The sequence below is a fragment of the Carlito syrichta genome, unplaced genomic scaffold (assembly GCF_000164805.1).
Source record: "Carlito syrichta isolate Samal-C Ts95f unplaced genomic scaffold, Tarsius_syrichta-2.0.1 Scaffold314013, whole genome shotgun sequence".
Taxonomy (NCBI): Eukaryota; Metazoa; Chordata; class Mammalia; order Primates; family Tarsiidae; genus Carlito; species Carlito syrichta.
In genome coordinates this window covers 647,707-673,453 of record NW_007258109.1, presented here as the reverse complement: position 1 = coordinate 673,453, position 25,747 = coordinate 647,707, and the positions used below count along the sequence as shown (strand labels likewise).

Here is a 25,747-nt window from a genome sequence, read left to right as displayed (position 1 = left end):
AACATGATGACTAACTTAAACTTTATTACCTTTCTATTCTATGCTAATACTACTTACACAATGCTACGGAAGCTCTTAATTATAGCTTAAACCAATTCCTAAAGAATGTGGCCCAGTCCAAAGATCACGCTGGGCTCTATAGAATGTGGCCCAGTCCAAGGTTCACGGTGGGCCACCTTTTGGAACAATAGACTACAATCTCTTAACAAAATGGCTATTCTAAAGTCCTATATATCTATCCTAATTTCTATGAAAGTTTCCAATTCCTAATTTTAATATATAAAGCTGATTAGCAGCAGCAAATCTTCTAAAACCCAAATATAAATGTAAATGTACTAAGGCCAAAACCACAATAGAAGAAAATGGAGACAATGAAATTTCTAAAGTTAACTGTATTCTTATTAAACCTAAAAATATCATGATTGATTATGCTTGAACTAACATGATTCCTTGACGTAGCATGACCAATTCTACAATACCTTCTATGAATAAAATAAATTCAATTTCTATAATAGGTAGAAAAAAGACCTTACACTAACTGTAGCTAAAGCCAGCCTAAAAGAATGCAGCCCAGTCCAAAGTATGCACTGGGCTCTCAGGAATGTGGCCCAGCCCAAACTCTGTGCTGGGCCACTCTTGATAATCATCTATGCCATTGAAAAGCTGAAAACAGCTCTCCATAAGTATATACTAATTCTACAAATATTCTTTTAAATCTTATAAAGAAGCTTGTACTGTATAAAAGGCTCCCAAATGTGACCTGAATTTGAATTATATCTAATACCTAAGCCGAAACCACAGTTTATGGGAAACAGGAACAATGGGTTTCTAGAGTGAGCCATTCCTGTCACAGTCACAGAACCTTCAGCTTAGGCCAGCAGAGTTCCTTTAGGTTGCTTGTGCTGCATGGTAAAAGGGGGAGGAAAATGGGGTCAATGGCTCCCAAACACATCCTAGCGGTCTCGGGGTCCATGGCCTTCCCTGATCCCTAATGCTCAGTGGGCCTCTGTGGCTGGCTCCCAACAGAGTTCTCCTATTGCAACTGATATCCAGGCTCCATCTGGGTTTGTCCCTCCCAGTTGTGGCCCTGCTGTGTGGGTCTGATGTTCAGAAGATTGCTGGGGAGGAGGGGTTTGGGTCAGTCTCAGACTCACCACTGATCTCTTTGGAGTTCTTCCTTGTCCTTTTCCGGCCATACCCTCTGTCCCTTGGCTGGATCAGGGTAGAGGGTGGGGCGCCTGGAACTCAGTACTCGTCAAGTCCCTCCGAAGTTTGTGCTTTCGGGATTTTCTCTCTGGGTCATGATCAATTCCTGAGTAGTTGATCTGCCAGCCACACAGATCAGGTCTGTTGCTCTGTGGTGACCAAGTCAGAGCACTTTCCTGCCCCTCCTTCAAGATGGTGGTGGGGTGCCTCTCTTGACCTCTTTTGTGGGACTTGCTGGATTCCCTCCGCAGCCCCTGCTGGGAGTACTCTGCCAGGTGCTGAAGTGGTGAGGCAGATCCAGGAGCCAGCAGTCTCTCTCCTGCTGCAATGGTGAGGGAGAGCCTGGAGTGATGGTTTTTTCACAGGAAAACTTTTGTCTGTTTAAAAAAAAATGGTGCTCAGCTTCTGCGATCTGGGAAGAGCCAGGAACAAAGCAGAGAAACTGTAGCACCAGCTGTTGCACCAGGGGCCTGGCCACTTGCTCATAAGCCCCCACTTAGACAGTCTCTCACAGCATTTTCTTCCCAGGAAGGGTTTGAAGATTTAAAAAAGAAAGAAGGAAAAGAAAAAGAAAATGGCACTTGGCTTCTGCATCCTGGGAGTCACTAGGGTCCAAGCCCAACAGCTGTGGCACCAGCTGCTGCACCAGGAGAGCCTTGGATGCTAGCTCCCTAGCCCTCACTCAGTCAGTCACTTACACACCCACTCGCTCACCAGCACATACACAAAACTTTCCATACACTCACTCACTCACACAGGGACTTGCATAGTCTGACTGGCTCAGCTGCCATCCTCTCAACCTCCCCCATTGATATCTTTAAAGTTAAATGTATATATAATATTTTAGGGCTGATGGAGTTGATTGTACTTAAATGTTTCCCATTTGGGGGTAAGGAATAAAGGGAGAAGAGAATAACTGTCATTTAATACTCAGGAGAGTGCCTGGTTTATAGTAGTTGCTCCATATTTTTGTTAAATAATTACTGAATAAATGAATGAGTGACAAATAGATTCATGGAAAAAATTAAATAAGGAAAACTTTTTAAATAAATTAAGATAATTAGTAAAATTTCTAAGCATGAAAATAATGAAAAGTGGATCACTTTTTAAATGACAGAATTTACTATATGTAATAGTATCATTTGGAGTTTCCACTTAAGTGACAAATAGAACATGATTTTGGTATAGATCTCTTACCTATTTTTTGAGAAAACTGGTAAGTCTTTTATCCAGGAATGACTTGAGAGAAGTCTAAGTTTCAGGGCCTTTAAAACCAAATGCAAAGATAAAAAGTTGGGACTACATCAAATTTAAAAACTTCTGTATATTAAAGAAAAGAATCAACAGAGTGATAAGGCAATCTATGGAATGGTAGAGAATATTTGTGAATCATATATCTGATAAGGGGTTAATATCCACTATCTAAGGAACTTTTACAACTCAACAACAACAAAAAACAAATAATCCAATTTTAAAATGAACAGTTCTCCAAGGAAGATATACAAATGTCCAGCAAGTGTATGAAAAGATGTTCAACATTACTACTAATCTTGAGAAAAATGCAAATGAAAACCACAATGAGTTATCACCTCACACCCACTAGGATGGCCACTATCAAAAGAACAGAAAATAACAAACATTAGTGAGGATGTGGAGACATTGGAACCTTTGTGTACTGTTGGTATGGATGTAAAATGATACAGCCATTATAGAAAATAGTTTGGAGGTTCCTCAAAAAATTGGAAATACCTGCTTCTGGTATTTATTCAAACTAATTCAAAGCAGGATCTTGAAGAGATTTTGCACACCCATGTTTGTTGTGGCATTATTCATAATAGCCAAGTAGGTGGAAACAACCAAATGTCCTTAGACAGATGCAGTCTTAAAAAAGAAAGAAATTCTGTCACATGCTACAACATATATGAACTTTGAGGACATTATGCTAAGTGAAACGAGTCAATCTCAAAAGGATAAATGCTGCATAATTCCATTCATGTGAAGTTACTAAAGTAGTCAAACTCACAGACACAGAAAGTAGAAAGGTGGTTGCCAAGGGCCTGGAGAGCTTTGAGGGGAGTAAGAATTAGTGTTTAATGGGCACAGAGTTTTAGTTTTGCAAGATGAAAAAGTTCTAGAAATCTGTTGCACAAAAATGTGATTTTTGTCAAATACATTATTTTTCTCCTATAATTTGTCTATATAATGAATTACATGAGTAGATTTTCTAGTGTTGCATTGTTATATAATTTTTGCTGGGTTATGCTAAACAGAATCTGCTATAATGTATTTAGGAATTTTGCATATGTATTTAGAGTGAGATTTACTTTAAAAATTGGTGTAATTCACTTAACACGACTAAACTTTACATTTAGAAAGTGACTAAGATTATAAAATTAATGTGTGCTTTTTACCACAATAAAAAATGAAAAAAAACTCAATTGTAGGAAATATAACCTCACTGTCTGCCGGAGTCCAGCTCCAGCGGCTCAGGGTTTCCTGAAAGAGGGATGGCACGGGCGCAGTAGAAAAAACTTGGACACTGACTCTGCTGCAAGCAGGACAAATGCCGATTTATTGTCTTTTCCAACTCCTTTTATACCCTACATGTTTTTTGTTTTCAAGGCAATCAGTTACAATTTAATGGAACGGACAGGCAATGTATCTTTGTTCATCCTGTTTTGATCTTAAAACACTATCATCCCAAACATTAACTATAAATTTTGTAAACTCCTAACATTTCTTAATGATTACCATTTTTTAATGTCCATACAAAACTTACTTATTCCCATACCTATTACATTATAAATCAGTACCAAGTTCTAAGCACTATAATTGTCATAGATTAGCAAGTCACACCTGTGACCTTTACACAGCAATTTGCAACTAGCTGGGGTAAAACAACATTTTCAAGGTTTTTTAGCTGCAATTTGACCTGACTAGTTTTCCCTAATTTCACACCTGGTGTTTACAATCTGTGTTAATTATTTCCTGCCAGGGAGAATGAGCTTCAATGTTTGCAAAGCAAAAGGCCTCTCGGGCTCAAGTCACCTTAGTCACAATCCCTAACCAGAATTACAAGCCTCCTTAACAAAGCAAAGTAAAGGCAAGGGTGCTCTAATATTTATGTGATTGTTAATTTTTTAAGCATAATATACCACATGTAGAAATTAAGTAAATATAATTTTTGCATTGGCACTTTTCCTAAAAATATAAACTGTAGCTTCTCAAATTTCTCCAGTTAGTTGCCAATCAGAAGAAATAAAATCTTACAAGTAATTTTCTACCCACACCTGATATTTAAAATCTCCATTGATAATTTCCTGGCAAGGCCAATGAGTTCCCTGACAAACATTAAATCAAGCACTTTCTGATAACAAAAGTAGAAGAAGCAAGGGTCTCAGCTGCCCAGGTTTGCTTTGTGACTCGAGGTCTTCAGCCCCCTGGACTTTGTCAGCAGGAAGGCCTCCATGGCTGGCTCCCAACAACTGTCTATCTGTAACTGCTTAAAGTTTGAACTTGTACATCTTCATTTACATTATTCTAGAGCAACTAATTTTAAATAATTAACTGCATTTAGTGCTTTAAACAAACAGTTTCATGCATATATACAATTTAGAAATTTTCTGCCATTAGCACTCTTTGACTATATTATTGTCATATAGTTCTTCCAGTTTACATTAAAGTTTTTTATTCTTTGGAGCAAGATAATAAATCTGTTTATGTTGACCCAGATATGTTTCTTCTTAAACTTATGTTAGTTTCTATAATTTGCAAATGAAAATCTTGACTACATAGCTAATCTTTTCCTACTGGTTTGAAATTTAACATTTATCCTATGTGATTTTAATGTGCTAATTATTATACATTAATTTCCTTATTTACATGAGTTATTTCAGTATTCTGTTCCATTAATATAATTTTTCTGTTTCTACTACATTACTGTACAACTATAATTACTATAGCTTTACAATCATCTAATATTGGTAGGGAAGCATACATATCTAGCTTTCATCATTTGCTTGGTAATTCTTATAGATTGATTCTTACTGTTGAAGTGTTAGAAACATTTTGGCACATTCTGTAAATCTGAGATTTTAATTGGGATTTTATTTATTGGGATTATAGCTTAATTTGGTGTGGCTTGATAGCTTTACAAATTTTCATCTGGGAAAATTCAGTATCCCATATTTTCTTTATTAATGTTTCATAGGTCATGCTCATTTCTTATTAGATTAATTTTTTTATGTATAAGATGGCTTGTGGTATAAAAGTGAAGGAGATCCTTTAAAGGTTACATTTTTCAGTTAGTTAATATTTGTGTATAGTGTTATACAACACTGTCTAGTATTTGTGTGCTGATCTCATATTGGTTCACTTTGCTAAACTCTCTTATTTTTAGTTTTTCTATTAATTCTCTTGAATTTTTTTTTTAAAGATAAGTTATCTTATCATCTATTAAACACAGTTTTGTTTCCTGACATCTAATATTTCTACCTCATTTCTTTTTAAATCTTGGCTAAAACTGCTTGCACAGTATTGAAAAGTATCAGGGAAAAAAGGCATGCTTGTTACAGATTCTAATGAATGTTCTATTAACGTTTCATCTTTAAGTATAATGCATGATTTTCTATTCCTAGTTTGCTAAAAGATTTATTTTAAAATCAAGAATGGAGTTGATTTTAATGAATGTTCTATTAATGTTTCATCTTTAAGTATAATGCACAATTTTCTATTCTTAGTTTGCTAAAAGATTTATTTTAAAATCAAGAATGGAGTTGATTTTTGTCAAATACACATTATTTTTCTCCTATAATTTGTCTATATAATGAATTACATGAGTAGATTTTCTAATGTTGTATTGTTATTTATAATTTTTGCTGGGTTATGCTAAGCAGAATCTTCTATAATGTATTCATTTAGGAATTTTGCATATGTATTTAGAGTGAGATTTACTTAAAAAATTGGTATAATTTACCTGTAAATGTTGGCTTGGTGCTTTTTACAAGTATATGTTTTATTACTTTTTAGAAATAAACTTTTTATTTTGGAATAACTGTAGATTTACAGAAAAGTTGTGAAGATATTACAAAGGTTCTTATATACCCCTCATACACTTTCCTCCATTGCTAACAGTTAGTTTGAGGTCTCATGTTTAAGTCATCAGTCTATCTTGAGTTAATTTTTGTATATGGTGAGAGGAAAGGGTCCAGCATATGTTCAACCAATTTTCCCAGCACCATTTGCTAAATAGGGTGTCCTTTCCCCCAGAGTTTGTTTTTGTCAGCTTTGTCTAAGATGAGATGATTGTATGCTAACAGTTTTATTTCTGGGCTCTCAGTTCTGTTCCATTGGTCTATATGTCTATTTTTTGTACTGGTACCATACTGTTTTGGTTATTGTTGCCTTGCAGTAAAGTTTGAAATCTGGTAATGTGATGCCTCTAGCTTAGTTCTTTCTGCTTAGGATTGCTTTGGCTATTCAGGCTTTTTTTTTTTTTTTTTTTTTGCTTCCATGTAAATTTAAGTATTGTTTTTTCTAGATCTGTGAAAAATTATGCTGATAATTTGATAGGAGTTGCATTGAATCTGTAGATTGCTTTGGCCACAGGGACATCTTGACAATATTGATTCTTCCTGGACAACAGAGTGAGACCCCATCTCTAAAAAACATAAAAATAAAGAAAATGGTGGCCATTGCTAGGCCATTGCCATCAGCATTACAGCCATTGACTTACTAGACTCTGGTGTGGCCATGTGCTCTTTGAGCTATAGCTGCTGTCATGCTTCCTGGCTTTGGCCTCCTTCCCTACCTTGGGGAGGTGAATCTCCTCTTTCTTTCTCCCTCTCTCTCTAACTTACTTGTTAGATAAACTATATTTTCTAATCTAAAAAAGAAAATGTCACATGTCTACTTCTAGCCAAAATGAAATACAGGTCTGAGTAAAACAATGAGAAAACAAGGCAAAATATATGGAAAACTGGTTTTCAGACATTGGGACAAAAGGTAGCATGGGTCTGATTCCTTAGAAGAGTGGACCATCTGGTGAGCCCCCAGCTAAATTGGGGTTCCAGTACCAGAGTGACTAACAGCCCCACCACTGGAAATGAAGGAGAACTGGACACTGGTATTTACAGTGTGCCCACACAGGATACTTTTTTACCCACAGAGAACCTAACATCTAGTTGTGAGCATCTCTCCTGCCTAGCAGACTGAGCTTCCTTTTTGTCCCACCACTTCCTTTAAATGGATCACTTGGGAAACTTGTTTATACCGGCAGACACCCTTGTGGCTCTTGTCTGAGCTGTGTCCAGTTTATGACTACCTGACTCTTTCTCTGGTTCCAGGTTCCTGACCTTATGTTCCCTCCAGCATCCTAGGGAAAATATGGCCTGGAGTAGCTGCTAGTTCTTCAGATGAAAGGTGCAGATTTAATCACCACCATATTAGGAAGCAAGTTCAAAGATTTTACTTACAGATCCTGGACAAGGAGGGACAATGAGCAAGAAGGCACAGGCCTCAGTCTCTGGATCATGTGAAATAGGAATGAAGAGTCAGAGAGAGAGAGAGAGAATAGCATGTGACAGAGAGTAGAGTGAAAGCCACTTTAAGTACATTGGTAAATCCAAGTGATCCATTTAAAGCAAGTGGTGGGAAAGCAGGAAGCTTAGTCTGCTATGCAGGAGAGATGTCTCTGAGCACTTATCTCTCTGGACATCAGCTTGAGTCATTTGAACATGGTATAGAGTTGAAAACTGTGTCAAGAGTGACTGAGCCCTGTTTCTGGTATGAGAAAATTAAACTTGTATTTAAAATGGATGCTGAAGCAACATCAAATTATAAGAATTTGCTACAGGAACAAACGAGATGAGCCTTATAATTGTCCAGTTTACTGTCTGAAGGCAATAGCACCAGGAAGGAAAACCAAGACAGAGCTTGGAGGTCTCATTGGGTTGAAGAGATGGAAATTGGAGTTTGACAGATAGAGAGAGAATTTGTAGAGTACCAGAAAGGAAGAAATTATAGAGATGAGAAATCTCCAGATAACTGTAAAGTTTTTCTGGAGTCTTTGGCTGAGTACTAATCTGAGCAGAAGTCTACTGAAAGCAAGGGAAAGAAACACTGGAAAGGGTTAGGGAGAAAATTATGGGTACTCACACAGGGCTACCAGTAATTCATAGTCTCATCAGCCACAGTGGAAAGACTCATAACACAGGTGACAGAAAGTAGAAGACTTAGAAGGACATCACCTTAGTAGAGAGGCTAAGTCAGCCCCTCTAAAGCTCCATTAAAGTCTTCTCTAGGCAATCTCCTCCTACAATAAATCTTACAATCAAAGAACTCAACTGATTACAAGTAATTTAAATGTGTACCAGAACAAAATCAAACATGATTATAAAGAAAGAAACAAAGACTATCAACCATCAACATGAAACCCACAATTCCTAACATTCTGTAAAAAATGACAGAACTTGAGCCTAGGAGTTCTCATTCAGCATGGGCATCATAATGAGACGCTGCCTCTAAAAATGAAATAACATGAAAATAAGATAGAATTTTTAAAATACCATGCATATAAAAAAGCAATAAAATATTACTCATTGTACAGGAAAAAAAAATCAATCAAAAAAAGACCTGTAAATGACAGAGATGCTGGAACAAACAGAAAACAATGTTAAACAAACTATTATAAGTATATTTTATATATAGGTAAAGGAGGCATGAGTATGATGAGGAAAGAAATGAAAGGTAAAATTAAACCAAAATGAATTTTTAGATATGAAAAATACAATATCTGGAATGAAGAATAACCTTTAAGAGATTAAAAACATATCAGATGCTGCAGAAGATAAGAGCAGTGAACCTGAAGACATAGGATTAGGTACTATATATAAAGTGAAGCACCCAAAAAATATTTTAAAAAATAAACAAAGCATCTGTAACTTTTGTGAAAATACCAAGAGGTATAACACCCATGTAAATGGAGTTTCAGAAAGTGCAAAAAGTAGTTGAAAAAATAATGGCCAAGATATTTTCAAATTTGACAGAAACTATAAACCTACACACAGATTTGAGAAGCTCAATAATGTCCAAGGAGAATGAACCTAAAGAAAACCATGCTAAGGTATATCATTATCACATTGCTGAGAACCAATGGTAAATACAAAACCTTAGGAGCACCCATAGAGGCAAAAGGCACATTATTTAAAGATATAAACACAAGAAATATTTACAGAGAACAAATATAAGAAAAATGGCAGACTTCTTTTTAGAGACTATGAATGGGAGACAATTATGGAATAACATCTTTCCAGTAATAAAAGAAAAAAACCTGTTTATCTAGAATTATTTAACTAGTGATAATATCTTTCAAAATGAAGGTAAAATGAAAAATTTTTTTTTCAGCAAATGATAGTTGGGAGAATTAACAGCAAGCTGACCTGCAGCACAAGAAATGTTAAAGGGGAATGCCATCAACAAAATTGCAAATTACGCTGTTCCAAAGTCTTGCTCCTCTGAGGAACATATTTTTAAAAAAATAATAGCTAAATAAACACACAAACAAAAAAGAACACCAGAAACTGTCTTAATAAACTTTGTAAGAACTATGGAGAACAATTAAAGGTTTACAACAATCCAACCAAGCAATAACCATCTTCAAAATGCTAGAAAATTTTCTTGGCATTTTTATTGACCCTTGCTCCAACCCATTTTAGGTACAACAGCACTGTTGGTTCTGAGCAGTGGAAGCCCAGTTCCTAATTCCCTTCAGGAGGGAGCATAACCTTATTTGAAAATGATTGGGCCAGGCTCAGTAGCTCAGCCTGTAATCCTAGCACTTTGGCAGGCCAAGGTGAGTGAATTGCCTGAGCCCGTGGGTTCGAGACCCGCCTGGGCAACTTGGCAAGACCTCATCTCTACAATAAATAATAATAATAAAAAAAAATTAGCCAGGCGTGGTAGTGCACGCCTGTAGCTCCAGCTACTTGGAAGGCTGAGGCAGAGGGATCGCCGGAGCCCAGAAGGTCGAGGCTGTGGTGGCTGAGAATATGCCACTGCACTCTAGTCTGGGCCAGAGTGAGACTCCAACTCAAAAAAAAGATAGTGTGTGTCTGTTCTACTCTGACTGGGGGATACCTGAGGGACTGACTTGCTTGTATCTATCTCATATAACTTGGAAACAGCAGTGAGCACTGGTCATAAAAGCTACAAGGGGACTACAAATTCACAGATAACTGGGTCAAAAGATTCTGGGTGAAGATATACAATAGATCATGTAAAGTCCACAGGAACTCATTTCTTGTTTACAGATTCAATCTCTTCACTTTCTATAAGTGTATTCAGAACGTATATTTCTTCTTGAGTCAGATTTGGTAGTTTGGCTCTTTTGAGGAATTTATCTATTTCATCTACATTACCAACTTGTTGGTGTACAATTGTTTATAGAATTTTTTTGTAATCCTTTTTGTTTCTGTAAAATCAGTACTAGTATCCCACTCCCAATTTTGATTTGAGTAATTTGAGTCTTTCTATTTTTCTTTGTCAATCTAGCTAAAGGCTTTTAATTTTTTTGATCTTTTCAAAGAAACGACTTTTGGTATTATTGATATTCTCTATTGTCTTTCTCTGCTCTTTTTTATTTACCTTCACTTGGATCCTTATTATTTCCTTCCTTCTCTTAGCTTGGCTGTCATTTGCTCTTCTTTTTCTAGTTTCTTAATGTATAGGGTTATTTTGTTAATTTGAGATCGTTCTCTTTTTAAATGTAAATGCTTTAGGCCATACATTTCTCTCTTAGCACTGATTTTTCAATATCCCATAAGTTTTGGTATGTTGTATTTACATTTGTCTCAAGGTACTTTCTAATTTCACTTGTAATTTTTTCTATGACTCATTGGTTGTTTATTTTTGTTTGTTTGTTTGATTTCCACATATCTGTAAAGTTTCCAACTCTCTTCTCTTACTGATTTATAGCTTTATTCCACTGTGGAAGAATAAACTCAGTATGAGAAGAAGTTGTTGAATCAGTTAAGAATCATATTTAACCATGAATAACAAAAACTGAAAAACAATGGCTTAAATAGTGGTACTGTGGTTTCATGATGCCATTAGGAGCCCAGGTTCCCTTTCTTTTTGGACAGTCATTCTCAGCAATTGCACGTTACTGTAAGATGACACCAGATGGACTCTGTATCTCCAGGCATCACAATGAATTCCAGGCAGGAAGAAGGAAAGGGACAAGGTCAATTAGGTGTCTGTCTAGCTATGTCTATCTCTGTTTTAAGATACTCCCTCAGAGATGGGTGCAGTGGCTCACACCTATGGGAGGCTGAAGGATTGCTTGAGCCTAGGAGTTCAAGACTAGCCTGGGCAACATAATGACAACTAGTCTCTACATATAATTTAAAAGTTAGCCAGGCATGGTGGTGTATGCCTGTAGTCCCAGCTACTCGGGAGGCAGAGTTGGAAAAATTGCCTGAGGTTGAGGCTGCAGTAAACCATGAGTGTGCCACTATACTCCAGCCTGGGTGACAGAGGGAGACTTCAACTCAAAAAATAAAAATTTCTCAGAAACTTCTCCCAACAACTTCCAATTATATGTCGTTGTCCAGAGTCTTGTCACATGGCCACTACTCTTTGCAAAGGAGGCTAGAAGATACAGCTCTTTTAACTGGGGACAGTTCTGTCACCTAAAAAATGAGGGTTCTTGAGAGAATATATTTTGGGAAGACAACTAGCAGTGTCTGTCACAAGGAGCAAGAGACTATTTAGGATACTGTTGTTAGGGGAAAGATGATGGCAGCTTATATTACAGTGAAAGTTGGGTTGATGGTGGAAAGTGATTCGATACTTGATGTATTTTGAAGGCAGCAGTCACAGGACTTGATGCTGCTTTCATTAGTTATGGAAAAGAGAAGAGGAACAAAGAGTTACTCTTAGGTTTCTTGTCTAACAATGCCTTAGGTGGAAGCACCATCAACTGAGATGAGGATAAATCTAGCAGAGGAAGGCCAAGGGTTTTTTGTGTGTGTTTGTTTTGGGGTGGGGTGCTACTTTAGAATTATGTTTTCTATGCATTAAATTTGAGATAATTATTGTACAGCTAAGGGAAATCAATATCCTCTTGATTACCTCTGAGGATACTATTCAGAATCTTTTCCAAGGGTCATGCTTCCCCTACATCCCTCAGAAATATCTGTCTTTACTCTGGAATTTGTTCTGTTTGTTCTTATTGATTCTTCACTTACATATATTGATTTTCCTCAAGTGCCAGGTGAGCATTGTTTGTTTTATGCTTCTGAATGTGCTTATGAATATGCTTATGAGTATGTTGATTGTATAGGTAAGTTCTGTGTAAGTGCTAGCAGGCTTCTCTGAAGGGTGTGTGGGATGGAAGAGGGCAGTCAGGATGGCTACAGACTTGACATTTTCAGAGAACCAGTGTGTTCTGATGTGGAGCTGTGAATTTTGGTAAGCTCTACTCTGCTTCCCTGTCAAGGCCAAAACTCATATAACATCTCCACCTAGGTAGATGCCATGTTTTCCTTAGAGAACAGTTTTCATTTGTTTGTTTGAGCCAAGGTCTCACTCTGTTGCTCGGCCTGGAGTGCAGTGGCTTGATCCTGGCTCACTGCAGCCTCAACTTCCTGGGTTCAAATGATCTTTCTGCCCCAGCCTCCTGAGTAGCTGGGACTACAGGTATGTGCCACCATGCCTGGCTAATTTTTAGATTTTTTTTTTTTTTTTTGTAGAGATGAGTTTTTGCTATGATGCCCACGCTGGTCTTGAATTCCTGGGCTCAAACAATCCTCCCATATCAGCCTCCCAAAGTACTGGGATTATAGGCATGAGCCACCGCACCTGGCCAAATGTGGTGTTTTGATGTCTGGGAGAGTGATTGGGTAAAAACAGTGCTGCCAGCAGTGTATACTCTATGCAGGAAGAGAGGGCAGTGATGAAGAAGGGTCCAAGAGACAGATTTCTTTGATAATTGGCAAAGTAAAGTATAGTAGTTATGAGAAAAAATACTTATTTAGGATTTAAAATTTTTTATGTCTGTAATAATAAAAGAATAAAATTATCTTGGGAAATATCTTTGCATTACAAGTAGTCTAAAATTAAAACTTCTTTTTTTATAAGGTGGCTTTTTCACTACAAGAATATAATTCACCATCTTTCAGACCAGAATATATAGAATTCAAACCAAAATTTCAGGTGAGTCCTCAGTTATCCTATCCAATATTAATTATGTTTAATTATGAGGTTTCTCCAATAATTTAGATAATTCAATTGTTCTAAAACCAAAATACTAATTATGAGCAGAAACAGAAACACCTGTAAATCTTTTAAAAAATACATATTCCCAGGTCCACCTCTGACCTAACAAATCTCAGCTGGAAACAGAAGCTGGGAATCTGTATTTCTCAACAAAACCCAGGGGATTCCTAATCTGCCATCTGAGTATCCTCTAGAATTTGAAAACCAGTTATCATTAATTGTTTCCATTAAAATGAACTTTGAACAACTAAGTAGAAGTCAAAAAGACAAATAAGGCTAATAATTTTCACATTTTTGTGTTATTTAATTGAATAACACAGAGTTGTTTGAACAAAGGGTTTGAGTAAGAAACTACTCCTTCTTTTTCTCCTTCTCCTTCTTTGAGTTGAAGTCTCACTGTCACCCAGACTGGAGTGCAGTGGCACAATCACTGCTTACCACAGACTAACCTCCTAGGTGCAGGTGATCCTTCCACCTACAGGCATGTGCCACTATATCCAGCTAATTTTTTCATTATTTGTAGAGACGAAGTCTCACTATGTTGCCCAGACTGATCTTGAATTCCTGGGCTCAAGCAATTCTCCCACGTTGGCCTCTCAAAGTGCTGGCATTACAGGCGTAAGCCATTATCCCCAGCCTGAAACTTCATTTTGAAGCTATTTCAAAGATAGAATAGCCTGATCCTAGAGCCACAGAATTGCCTATGGATATCACACAAAATTTTTACCATAATCCTGAGTTTTTCATACTGCTCTCCTGTAGCCATTTCTGAGGCATTATGCAGTATGCATCAAAAAGCAAGAGTCTACTATGACATGTTAAGGACCAGGTGGAGTTCATCATCCTTGTTGAAACTCTCAGATTTAAAGGCACATGGTATATGACCCCAAGTTGGTCTTTAGAAAATATTTATGATACTTTGTATGGGATATCTACTACTTGACTGCATTTCTAAAAAAATCCTACATTGCTACTAACACGGCAAATATTTATCTGGATAAGACTTAGATCCTGATGTTAGCTACCATCTAAGGAAATGTAACTAACAATGGAAATTTAGTTGTTAAAAGAAACTATGTATGGGTGGTGTTTAAGTATTTAAAAATATTCCAGGTAGCAAAAAGTATGTGGACACAAAATACTGTCCACATTTGGAAATTGAAAATTTTGTATTAAAATTTTTATTTCCATTTCAAATATTTTAAAATACTAAAAGTTGATTTAATCCCTTTGTGGAAGGTAGGAGAATGAATAGATAATCTGACAAATTGCTCAAAGAAACCTAACTTGGACATTAATTATAAACTCAAAATCAATGCTATAGGATGTCTTACCTTTTTTTAATATTACATTTTCAGAAATTCAACAAAGATGGTTTTGATCCTTTCCTAAGGAATATAAACCAAACAATGTCGGTCAGGAAAAGGAAAGATCAAGATGTAAATATATGTAGGGACATTTTAAGTGCAGAGGTCATAGAGTATGAAGACCAAGATCCTCCTTATCCAGCATGTTCAAAGACTGCAGGACCTGCTGAGAAAACCTGGACCCTTGACTCTAGTATCCTCACAATTAAGCCTTTAGACACAAAGGAAGAGTTAGCCTATGATCCTAGTATTATCACAATAAAGGCTTTAGATACTACAAGTAAGTTAAAAGAGAGCCTACCAAATGTATCTCTATCAAACTTCAAAGGAGAACCATCAATGACTAAAAATGTGAATGCAAACGTATCTCGCCTCTCAAAGTCGTTAAGTCTTACCTCCCATCTAGAAAATTTAAAGCAATCAGTGGTGCTCCAATCAATTTTAAGTAAAAATCTGCATGACTTTTCAGACACATTATTTTCTAAACCAGAAGTTGGTATGAACAATGAAGCAACAAAGAAAAGTAGTTCACTTCTCAGCATTCATGATAAACCATCAAGTAGTATGGAAGACAAAGTTTGGGGAAAAATCCAAGACTTAGATAGCTGGCTTTCAGAAAAAGATATTTTTAATTCAAAGGCTATTTTAAGTCAAATAATTAAAACTATTTCTGCAGATTCACTTTTGGAACATAGACCAGCAGAATCTCTAGAAGTGGAGGAATGTGTATCTGAAAAACATGTAAAGGCTGATGAGATAGATATCCCCATTAAAAAAGAGAGTAGTTTCAAAAGAAAACATCCAATAAGTAAAGTATCTAGCTCCAAATCAGGTTTAAGTGGCCTTGTATATGACCATGTCATAAAGCAAATATTCACTGCACCGATCTTCTCAGAATTGGAGATAGACACGAAAGAGCCGAGGGATACCCACATGAACTCACAAAATCAATTACCCACACCCCAGAAGAGAAGTTCATCTTCACATATTCTAGTTCATGAGGAAAATGGTGATGAAATAGAATTGTCACAGCCCGAATCTGTTATAAGCCAGATAGTACAAGAATTTCCTATAGATACTCTTGTAGAATCTGGAATAATCAAAGTGATAGAATTGGATAAAGAACACCAGAAAATTTCTTTGCTGGATACAGAGCTAGCGTTTCCTAAAGAAAAGCTAAAGGATTCCAAAAAGTATTATTCAGAACTTGACAGTAAAACAGAACCCCTTTCAGAGCCAAACATGCTCCTCATTCCTAAAGACACCACTTCCTCTGTGAGTAGAGTCAAATTTATAGCAGGTCAAACTATGTTCCCACAAGATTCAAGACATCATTCAACACCAGATAAAGAACCAGAATTGCCAAGTAACAGTCAGAGACCTGATAGAGAAGAAAATGATCTAAGTTCTACTTTGGAAAATTTAACTAACTCCTTAATGGGTAAACTTAGTGAGTTAGATGCATTAATGTTAAAATCCTTTTTCAAACACATCTTTAATGCTTTTTTAAAAAATAATCAGCCCGAAAGAAGCAGACAACCAGAAAAAGAATTAGAAAAACAAACTCAACATTCATCTTCCAGTGGTACAAAACACCTGGAGGAAATCCAAGGGAATTTTGATAAAGCAGACAAATTAGATAGACAACCTATTTTGAGTCCAAAGGTGCACGTGTTTCTAGAAGAACTCTCAGAGTCAGAAGTAAAAAATTTAAAATCTGAATTAAGTAAACAAATCCAACATTACCTTGTAGAAAAACTTTCAGAAGCAGGACATATCACCAAGGAGGACTTACCAAAAATCTATCGCAATCTGTATTTGTTGAATGAGGAAGCAGAAATGAAAGGGCAAAACATGTTTCAGGGGAAGTGTTCCAAAACTGTGAAAGAAATCATGTCTTTTGTAAACAATTTCAATCATCATTTCATAGATAAACATTTAGAAATAAAGCTAAGATCTTTTTTAAATGAAATTCTCCAAAGCTATTTCCTAAAATACCTATCAGAAAGCAGTTTATTTAATGAGACAGAATCTGAGACTACACACTCAAACATATCTTCTCTCAGAACTAAAAGTGCCTTAATATCTTTTCATGAGTTAGAACAGGATATTTCAAAGGAGAGTTTTGGGAGAAGGCTTGAAATCCACATGAAATATCCTTTAAGTAAATCTCTACAAAACTATCTGGCCACTTTATCAGAAAATGAGTTATTAAATCTAAAAGCTGATTTAAGCAAATACCTCCAGAATCTTTTTCTAGAAAAACTTTCAAGATTAGGACAAATGACAGAAAGACAATTAGAGGGGATCGATCGACATATAAATGTGCTCAATTCTAGTTCCACACCAATAAAACATATAAAGACAGATTTGCCTTTAGGAGATGAAAATCACTTTGTGGAGAAGCATTCAGAAAAGCAAAATAAATATTCACAAATTGTTCAAAAAAACACTTTACAAAAGGCTCCTGAGGATAAACTTAGAGAAACAGAATTGATCAGAGAGAAAGAAATGGAATATTTGTCCTTAAACAATTCAAGAGAGAATTCATCAATAGTTAGGGAACAGAAAAGTTATTACCCTAAAGAAGAAGCTAAAACACTAAGTTTCATAAAAGTACAACCTTCTTCCAACAAAAATATCCAGGCAATTCCGTTAAGTCAGTCATCAGAAATACTTCCAGATATACTGCCTAAGAACCAAAGGAAAGAACATGGGGTCCTGCAGCTTCCTCAAGCAGAGCATTCTGTTTGTAAAACAGAGATTCAAGACCCACACAGTTGGGGGTTTAAATCAAAAATGACTCAATCAAAGGCTTGCTTTGAAAGGACACTGAAAACGAAGACCCTTGAGAGAAAGGAGCATATTAACATCTATAAATTGACTGTTGAGGAAAATCCTGAAACAGTATTGTCATTGTATCCAAGACCTCCTGATTGCAAAATGACATGGGAAGATGAGGAATACTTAAACAGACTCCCTTTCCCTTCCTGGAAAACTCACACTTTCACTCATTTCCATTCAGAGACTGGTGAGAAGTCAAAATTAGAAGACCAGTATTGTCAGAGGTTGAAAGGAAATAATAACAACAATAAAAAACATTTAGTAACATCAGCACGACACAAAAAGGATACACAAACTCTTTATATAAAACCAGATGAAATTTCCAATGAAAAATGTGCCAAGTTCTCTGAATCACAATTGTTCAAATATAAAGTTGCAGAAGATGAGAAAAACTCAAAACCATCCCTCTTCCCAGAATTATTGAAGAGAGAAAATCTAAAACCTAAGGTCCAGAAAGAAAGGGATCATGTCACCAAACCAAAAAAGTCATTTCACAAGATAGTTAGGATACTACCAACCACACCATCTGCCACAAGAATCCATCAAAAGAAATCTATTCCAAGGACACTGCTTCACTGGACTGCAAGAAGAACTATACATGTAATAATGTTTTCTAAGTTTTATATTTCTGTATTTGACAAAGTTCTGTAAATATTTTATTGTAGAGTATATATGTGTACATAAAAGAATTTGTATAACTTGAATTGCCCCAAGAGATAGACACCTCCACATTAAAAATTCCTCTGAAATTTAAATATAACCTCACCTGATTCGAAATATAATCACAAAATCAGAGGAACTGTTAACATACCTAATACCTTTTTATGAAATAAAAAAGCAGCACTTTCTCTGAGACATGAGTTTTTAAAAATGTGCTCTTTCCTCTGGGCAGGCCCTCTGACTGACCCAGCCTAGAGCCAGAGCACATGGCCCTGTCTATGGGAATCTGGCTGGATTTTAATCCCGACTAAAAATAGCCAGGGGCTGTTGTGAGACACAACCTATACAACCACTGACTGTGGCCAGATACTATGCAAACATAGGTGAAATTTTTTTTTCACAAAAATATAACTATAAATATAGAGTTTCTGTTTTGCTTGTTTGAGTTGGAATCTCACTCTGTCACCCAGGCTGGAGTGTAGTGGCATGCTCACGGCCACTACAGCCTTGACCTACTGGACTCAGATGATCCTCGTACCACCAGGCCTTGCTAATTTTTTGATTTGTTGTAGAGATGAGCTCTCACCAAGTTGCCCAGGCTGGTCTCGAAACCCTGGACTCTCACCCCAGCCTCCTAAAAGTGCTGAGATTACAGGTGTGAGCCAATGAACCTGGCCATAGTTTTTTAATACATAGTTGAATTATCTTCATTTCAGCAAACAAATGTGAAGCTCCTACTATGTGCTAATTATTCCACTAAAAATGGGCTATGCAAAATTCACAATCAATTGGATTATGAGTCGCAAACTTTTAATTTAACTTCTAGTCTTTCCTGTTTTCATCACATGCTATAACATGTCGTGAGAAACTTGGAGATTCAAATATATTTTTAATACTAACATAAAGCAATTAGGAAGGTAAGTTTGCTATTAGAATTTACATAAATCATTCTAGAGCAAAGTTAAAACCTAGAATGAGAAGGGATTTATTTTAATTTTCTGAACCACTGGTCTTCTCTATTAGTATGTATAATAGACATGACCCATAACTGGGAAAACTCCTAAGTTCTAAAATGGATATTAAATTGATAATTTTATGTGGGTCATTCTATCTTTGAGTGACTCTAATTTCAGAATAGTCCCTTTGAGTTTGTTTTCTACAGTAAATCATTCATTTTAGCATGGCAGGGTAAATATTATATAGCTATATATATATATTATACACACTATAATATACAAGGGGGGGACCCAAAAAAACCCTGGAATTTATTTATAAAAAATTGTGCATTGATTCTTATATGTTTAACTTCAGTCCCCTTCAAAGCACTCTTTGCTTGATGCAATACACCTATTGAGATGCTTTTTCCACTGCTCAAAACAGTTTTTGAACTTGTCCATCTTGATGTCTTTAGTGCTTTTGCCATTTTGAGTTTCACCTCTTCCATACTGGCAAAACATCTCCCTTTGGGGACTTTTTTCTTCTGAGAATACAGAAAAAGGTCATTTAGGGTAAGATCGGGTAAATAGGGAGGGCGGAGCACAGTAGTCATGCCATTTTTGGTCAAAAACTGCTGAACACTCAGCGCGGTGTGGACGGGTTATTGGCATAAATCACTTATCATGAAATGGGCAAACATGTTGAAAGAATCTCAAAATAAATAAATAAATAAATTCACCAAAGCTGAATGCAGCTTCTCACAACAATGCTAGCTGGTACAATGATGCCGTTGGGTTGCTGGAACACTTACCTAGCAAGGGAAGTCTGTACTACAAGGGTCTCGCCCTCCCCAAAAAAATCAATTTTGGGGGGGTTCTCCCTAATATATACTATGTACTATATCTCACATAATTATGATATGTTATAATTATAGCTATACCTATAATTTTATAGGTAATATAATTAATTATATTAGCTCTACAATAACAGAGGATAAATATCAGCTTTTACTCTCAATTTTGGATTTTTCTTTTCTATCTAAATTCGGTAATTTAGCATTGACCAAGTGAGTGTGTATATATACACAAGTGTGTACTCTGTAAGAAAAAAAGGTAGAAAATGGGTTCATAGTTCTTGGAAAGGAGAGACTTTCTGAAATTCCTTTAGACAAATGGAATCTTTACTATCACTTTTCAAATAAAGTAAGAAATTGAGTTTATGTTAAGTGGCTTAAGATCATTAAGGATTTCACAACTCTTATCCTAAGAGTGGATGAGGGAAATAGAGCTGTCTTCACTTAGTTCAACCGTTGCCAGTCTTTTTTCTCTAGTAAAGTTGACAGCAGAGAATTGAGTGGTAAAAGGGCATTTGTCAGGTGGTCAAAAAAACCTTCCTCATCTGATTTTCTAAAATCTGGTAATTTCCCAAAGGAATCAAAACAGAAGAGAGAAATTGAATTGTAGGACCCCAGAATAGTAGCCACTGGTAATCAGTTATGTCAACTATGAAGCAAAATATATATGGCACACTAGCATCATATATATATATAGCACGATTCTCTTAAATGTGGCTTACCTAATGGTTCTGTCAACATAAGAGGTAAGAGGAGGAAGCTCTCCTGGCCTTCTTCAAACCCAGGCAAACATGTAAAATAGGTAGAATTTGTCTTTAGACTCTTTATACCTTCTTTTTGGTAAACCTTTTTCTAGTTTCCCTAATTCTTATTCATCCTGCTCAAAAGTTCTCTGGTCCCTCCTTCCCCTGAACAATCCACTCCCACCTTGTCTCCCAATCCAAGTGGCCCATTTCCTTGGTGTGACTGTCTGCAGCTAACTTGGGACGACTGACTGCTCAGGATGCTGAGGAAACTCGTTCACGATAATTTGAGGATAACAAATAGACCCATTCTCTTTTAGGGGTACTTATAGATGATTATATTTTCATTATAAAATATAGCCATATATTAGAGAAAAATTTAAAAAAAGAGAACCATCATTTTTATTAGAGTGTCTGTTCTTCAAGTGATTTTTCTGGATGTTTTACTTTTTTATTCTCAGGTGTACATAAACATTTTTATTATTTTCATATAAACATTTCAACCATCTTCTTGGATACTGCTCTCTCCTTTTTCTCTCTCACTCTCTCTCTTTTTCTACACTCATGTGTCTGTGCACACAGACACACCACAAATGAGTGAACACATTTTAAGAGATGTTGTCTATGTATTACTTTTAGTTTGCTGTAATCAGAAGTGTCTGGTTGCTCATAGTAACCACTTTGAGTACCTCTTGTAATTGTAGCTGTGAAGTAAAAAATTATATATGACTCACTAACAGCAAAATTCTGTTAAATATGGCTTGTCTTCATTTATAATTTTAATATAGTTTTTTCCCTTCTTAAAATGTGTATACGTATTTTTGGCACCGTGTGTGTGTGTATTAAAGAAGATGTTTATTAAATTACCTTTTCAAGGATGAAAGGTCAAAATATGGATAATATAAAAAGCAAAATGTAAGAGTTCAGAATTTATATCTGGGGTCAGGGGAGAGATACTTCGGGGGAAAGAAATTACAAAGTGTGCTCTCCAACCTTGCCTAGCAGTCTAGCCCCTGAGGACAGCTCCTTAAATTTTTCTAAGTTTCCCTCTTCATTTCTTCTGTCCCTCTTGAAACAATCAGATCCTTTGAAACAATCAGATTTGTAAAAAGTATGTTTCCAAGGTAGTTTATAATGGGCGGCTTTGGGTGTAGGGTCTGAACTGAGGGACTGACTGCCTGAGAAACATTCGGCAATTTCATTCATCGTCTTTCACTATTTCTATTACACACTAGCACTTGTAAATTCAAAATGTGCTTTTAAGAAACCTACTTTACCAATCTGATTTTTTAATATTTAGGATTGCTCCGATAAATTCGAGGATCTACATGCGACCTCATTTACACAACTTAACAGAGGAAAATCGAGATCAAGGCTTCTAGGAAACAGCCCAGGAGGCAGCAGCGGCCTTGCCAAGCGTTCGAAGAGACCAAACACTGCTCCTGAGGGGAAGCGCTGTGAAGGCCGCGGGGGGAAGTTTGCAGGGGGTTCACCAGGCTTAGCCCATCCAAACGCCACAACCTCAGACTGCGAAATGCCTAAGATGCGGCCAAAAGAAAAATTGAAAGAGGGTGTTGAAACCTGTTCACTCATTTGTGATATGATACAAATGTTAAACAACTTAGAATGACACGTGGACTGACAATATCATTTCTCCACTGACCAATAGTCTGGAGCACTGCCCTGTGGTGTGATAGAAGTCAGCAGCCAAATTTCATCTGGTTAGAACCATTTTGTTTTGATTAAAATGAGAAATAAACACACCTGATGTGAACGAGTTTTTGTTTATGGACCTTAAAGGAACAACCCCAGAAATGCACATTCATTTTTTTATTCATTAGCAAAGTTTTGTTTTGCGACTTTTACCCCTTTTACTGTATAATATCACACCTAGGTATATTTCTCTCACTTCTCTGACCTTTGCTACACTCTCAATTATCTGTCTACCCAGTTTTCAGCTTCTCATTGTGAAGTTATTTGTGTTTATGTTTAGCTTTTTTGCTATGAATATACTTTTATTTCAACTCTAGTTGTATTTCTGAATTCCATAGTCTGCAATTCTCTGGGCCATATAGAACTCTTACTGATTTATTTAATTGTGTCGAAATGGAGGTCTTACTATGTTGCCCAGGCTGGTCTTCAACTCTGGGCTCAAGTGATCCTCCCGTTCAGCCTCATGAGTAGCTGGGATTACAGGCATGCACCACAGTTTCTGGCTGAACTTTTACTGATTTTAATTTATTATTTGTGATATGATATTGATATTACATCTTCTTACACAATAAAGATAATAAATAACATTAAATATTCCTGAAGCATCTCCTATGCTGAAGTGACTTTCTACTCAAAAAAACCGTGAAAAGGTCTTTTTAATAACACCAAATTAAGGAAACTGCATAAAATTGTAGAAACTGCATAAAATATAATCTATCTAGCTAAATCAATGTAGAATTTAAACGAGAGACTTCTGAGATTTGGTTCTATTTCTATAAAGTATAGTATTTGGATCTTGTTGAACTTTGGTCCACTCTTGAAAAGCAAAAACTTCAATTTAAAGACTTTTCGTCAGTTTCAATTTTTATGCCATAAATCGTAAAGACCAGGGAATTTAAATAGAATTGGCTGATGGAAAACACAATTCCTAATCATTCATTCAATATTATCATCAGGATAGTAACTTTTTATAGGGATTAAGAATCCCTGTAGCCCTCTAAGTTGTCAGTACTTGTGTCAGTCAGTGTGTAACTGGGAAAACACAAATAACTTTAGATCTTTCAAGTAGAAGGATACAGGGACTTGGTTTTATGGGTGATGGAATCAAGGATAAGAAGCCGGAAGGGATGGTGAGGCAAGAGCCAGAGGTGCTGCCATCACTGCCATGGAAAGACGGCAGGAGGGAGTGATGCCGCTTGTCTTGATGCCAGAGACAAATATGCTACAGCCACCACCAGGGACACCAGGAGCAGGCGAGTGTGGCAGAGAACGAGAAATGCCACGTCTATTCCCTCTCTTCCTGCTCTCTGACCTTCCTCTATTGCCTTCCTGGAAGCCAGAGCATGAAGGTGTTTTGGATGAAAAAACAAGGTTCTTTGAACCCACGGATATGTTAGGTTACACAGCAAAGGGGAATTAAGGTCACTAATCAACTGACTGTGGACAGGGACATTATCCTGGGTCCTCTGGCTGTGCCTGATGTAATCAAAAGGGGCCTTAGAAAGTGGAAGAGGGAATCAGAAGGGAGGACCAGAGAAACAGCAGTGTGAGGACTCAGTCCAGCACTGCTGATGCTGAAGGTGGCCAGAGAAGGCCATGGACCAAGGAATGAGCAGCTTTTTTTTTCTTTTCTATTAACCTATTTTTATTTATTTATTTATTTATTTATTTATTTATTTATTTATTTATTTATTTAATGCTGACAGTTTTATTTCTTTTTTTCAATTTTTTTTTTAAAGATGTGGGGTATGCTTTAGGGTTAGGTATACAAATGTTCATTATGCAGGTACCCTTGTTAATGAGGTGTGACCACCCTTCCCCAGGCAAATTCCCTCTACTGCCAATCCTGCTTCCCCGCTTCCCTCCTGGCAGTTTCCCGCTACTGCCAATGCTTTTCTTATAGTATTATGATAATTGTTCAGGGTCCACTTATGAGTGAGAACATGTGATACTCAGTTCTTTGTTTTTGTGAAAGATCACTCTGTATTATAGACTCTAAGTCCATCCAGGTTGCTGTGAAGTTCACGATTTTGTTCTTTTTTATGGCTGTGTAATATTGCATCATGTATATGTACCACATTTTAAAAAATCTAGTCCTCTTGATGGATAGCACGATTGGTTCCACGTTCTTGCTGCTGTGAATAATGCTGTGATAAACATACGTATGCAGGTATCTTTTTTATAGAGTGATTTGAGTTCTTCCAGGTATATTCCCAGTGGGGGGATTGCAGGGTCGTATGGAAGGTCGATTTTTAGATCTTTTAGGAATCGCTACACTGTCTTCCACAGAGGTTGTACTAGTTTACGCTCCCACCAACAGTGTAGAAATGTTCCCTTTTCACCACATCATCTCTAGCATCTGTTTTTTGAGTTATTGATAGCCATCCTGACTGGAGCTAGGTGGTATCTCAGTGTGGTTTTAATTTGCATTTCTTTGTTCTTTGATGAGTAGTGAGGCTGAGCATTTTTTCATGTATCTATAGACTGTTGGTATATATTCTTTTGAGAAGTGTCTATTCATATCTTTTGCCCACTTTGTAATGGGCTGTATTTTTCTTTTCAGTATGTTTGAGTTTCTTGTAGATCCTAGATGTTAGGCCTTTGTCAGACTGGCAAATATTTTTTCCCAGTCTGTGGGCTGTCTCCCCGCTCTCTTGATGGTTTCTTTGGCTTTGCAGAAGCTTTTCAGTTTGATGAGGTCCCACTGGTCTATCTTCTCTCTTATGATATGGGCATTGGGATTCTGATCAGGAATTGGTTGCCAGTTCCATATTCCATAAGGGTATCTCCTGCATTTTCTAAGGTTCTTATAGTTTGAGGTTTTACATTTAGGTCTTTGATCCATTTAGAGTTGATCTTTGTGTATGGTGATAGGTGGGGATCTTGTTTTAATCTTCTGCATGTGGTCAGCCAGTTTCCCCAGCACCATTTACTGAATAGATTCTCCTCTCCCCAGTGGTTGGTGGTGGAGGCTTTGTCGAAGATGAGAAATTGAGATTTTGCTTCTGGAATCTCTATCCTGTTCCATTGGTCTATGTGCCTGTTCTTGTACCAATACCAGGCTGTCTTGATTACTGTAGCTTTATAATAGAGTTTAAAATCTGGGAGTGAGCAGCTTCTAAAAGCTGGGAGGGCCAGGGAGATACATT

The 25,747-nt window shown here is 36.7% G+C and overlaps 1 protein-coding gene across 1 annotated transcript in view; it reads left to right on the top strand.

Annotated features, from left to right (window-relative positions):
* C2CD6 (C2 calcium dependent domain containing 6) overlaps positions 1–22,515 on the top strand; it is a 43,731-nt gene extending 21,216 nt beyond the window's left edge. The window contains exons 4-6 of the mRNA XM_008070794.2: positions 13,345–13,419; positions 14,835–18,293; positions 22,186–22,515. Of these exons, the coding sequence (XP_008068985.2) occupies positions 13,345–13,419; positions 14,835–18,293; positions 22,186–22,515 (3,864 nt within the window). The remainder of the gene's footprint in view (positions 1–13,344; positions 13,420–14,834; positions 18,294–22,185) is intronic.
* The last annotated feature ends 3,232 nt before the right edge of the window (positions 22,516–25,747 follow it).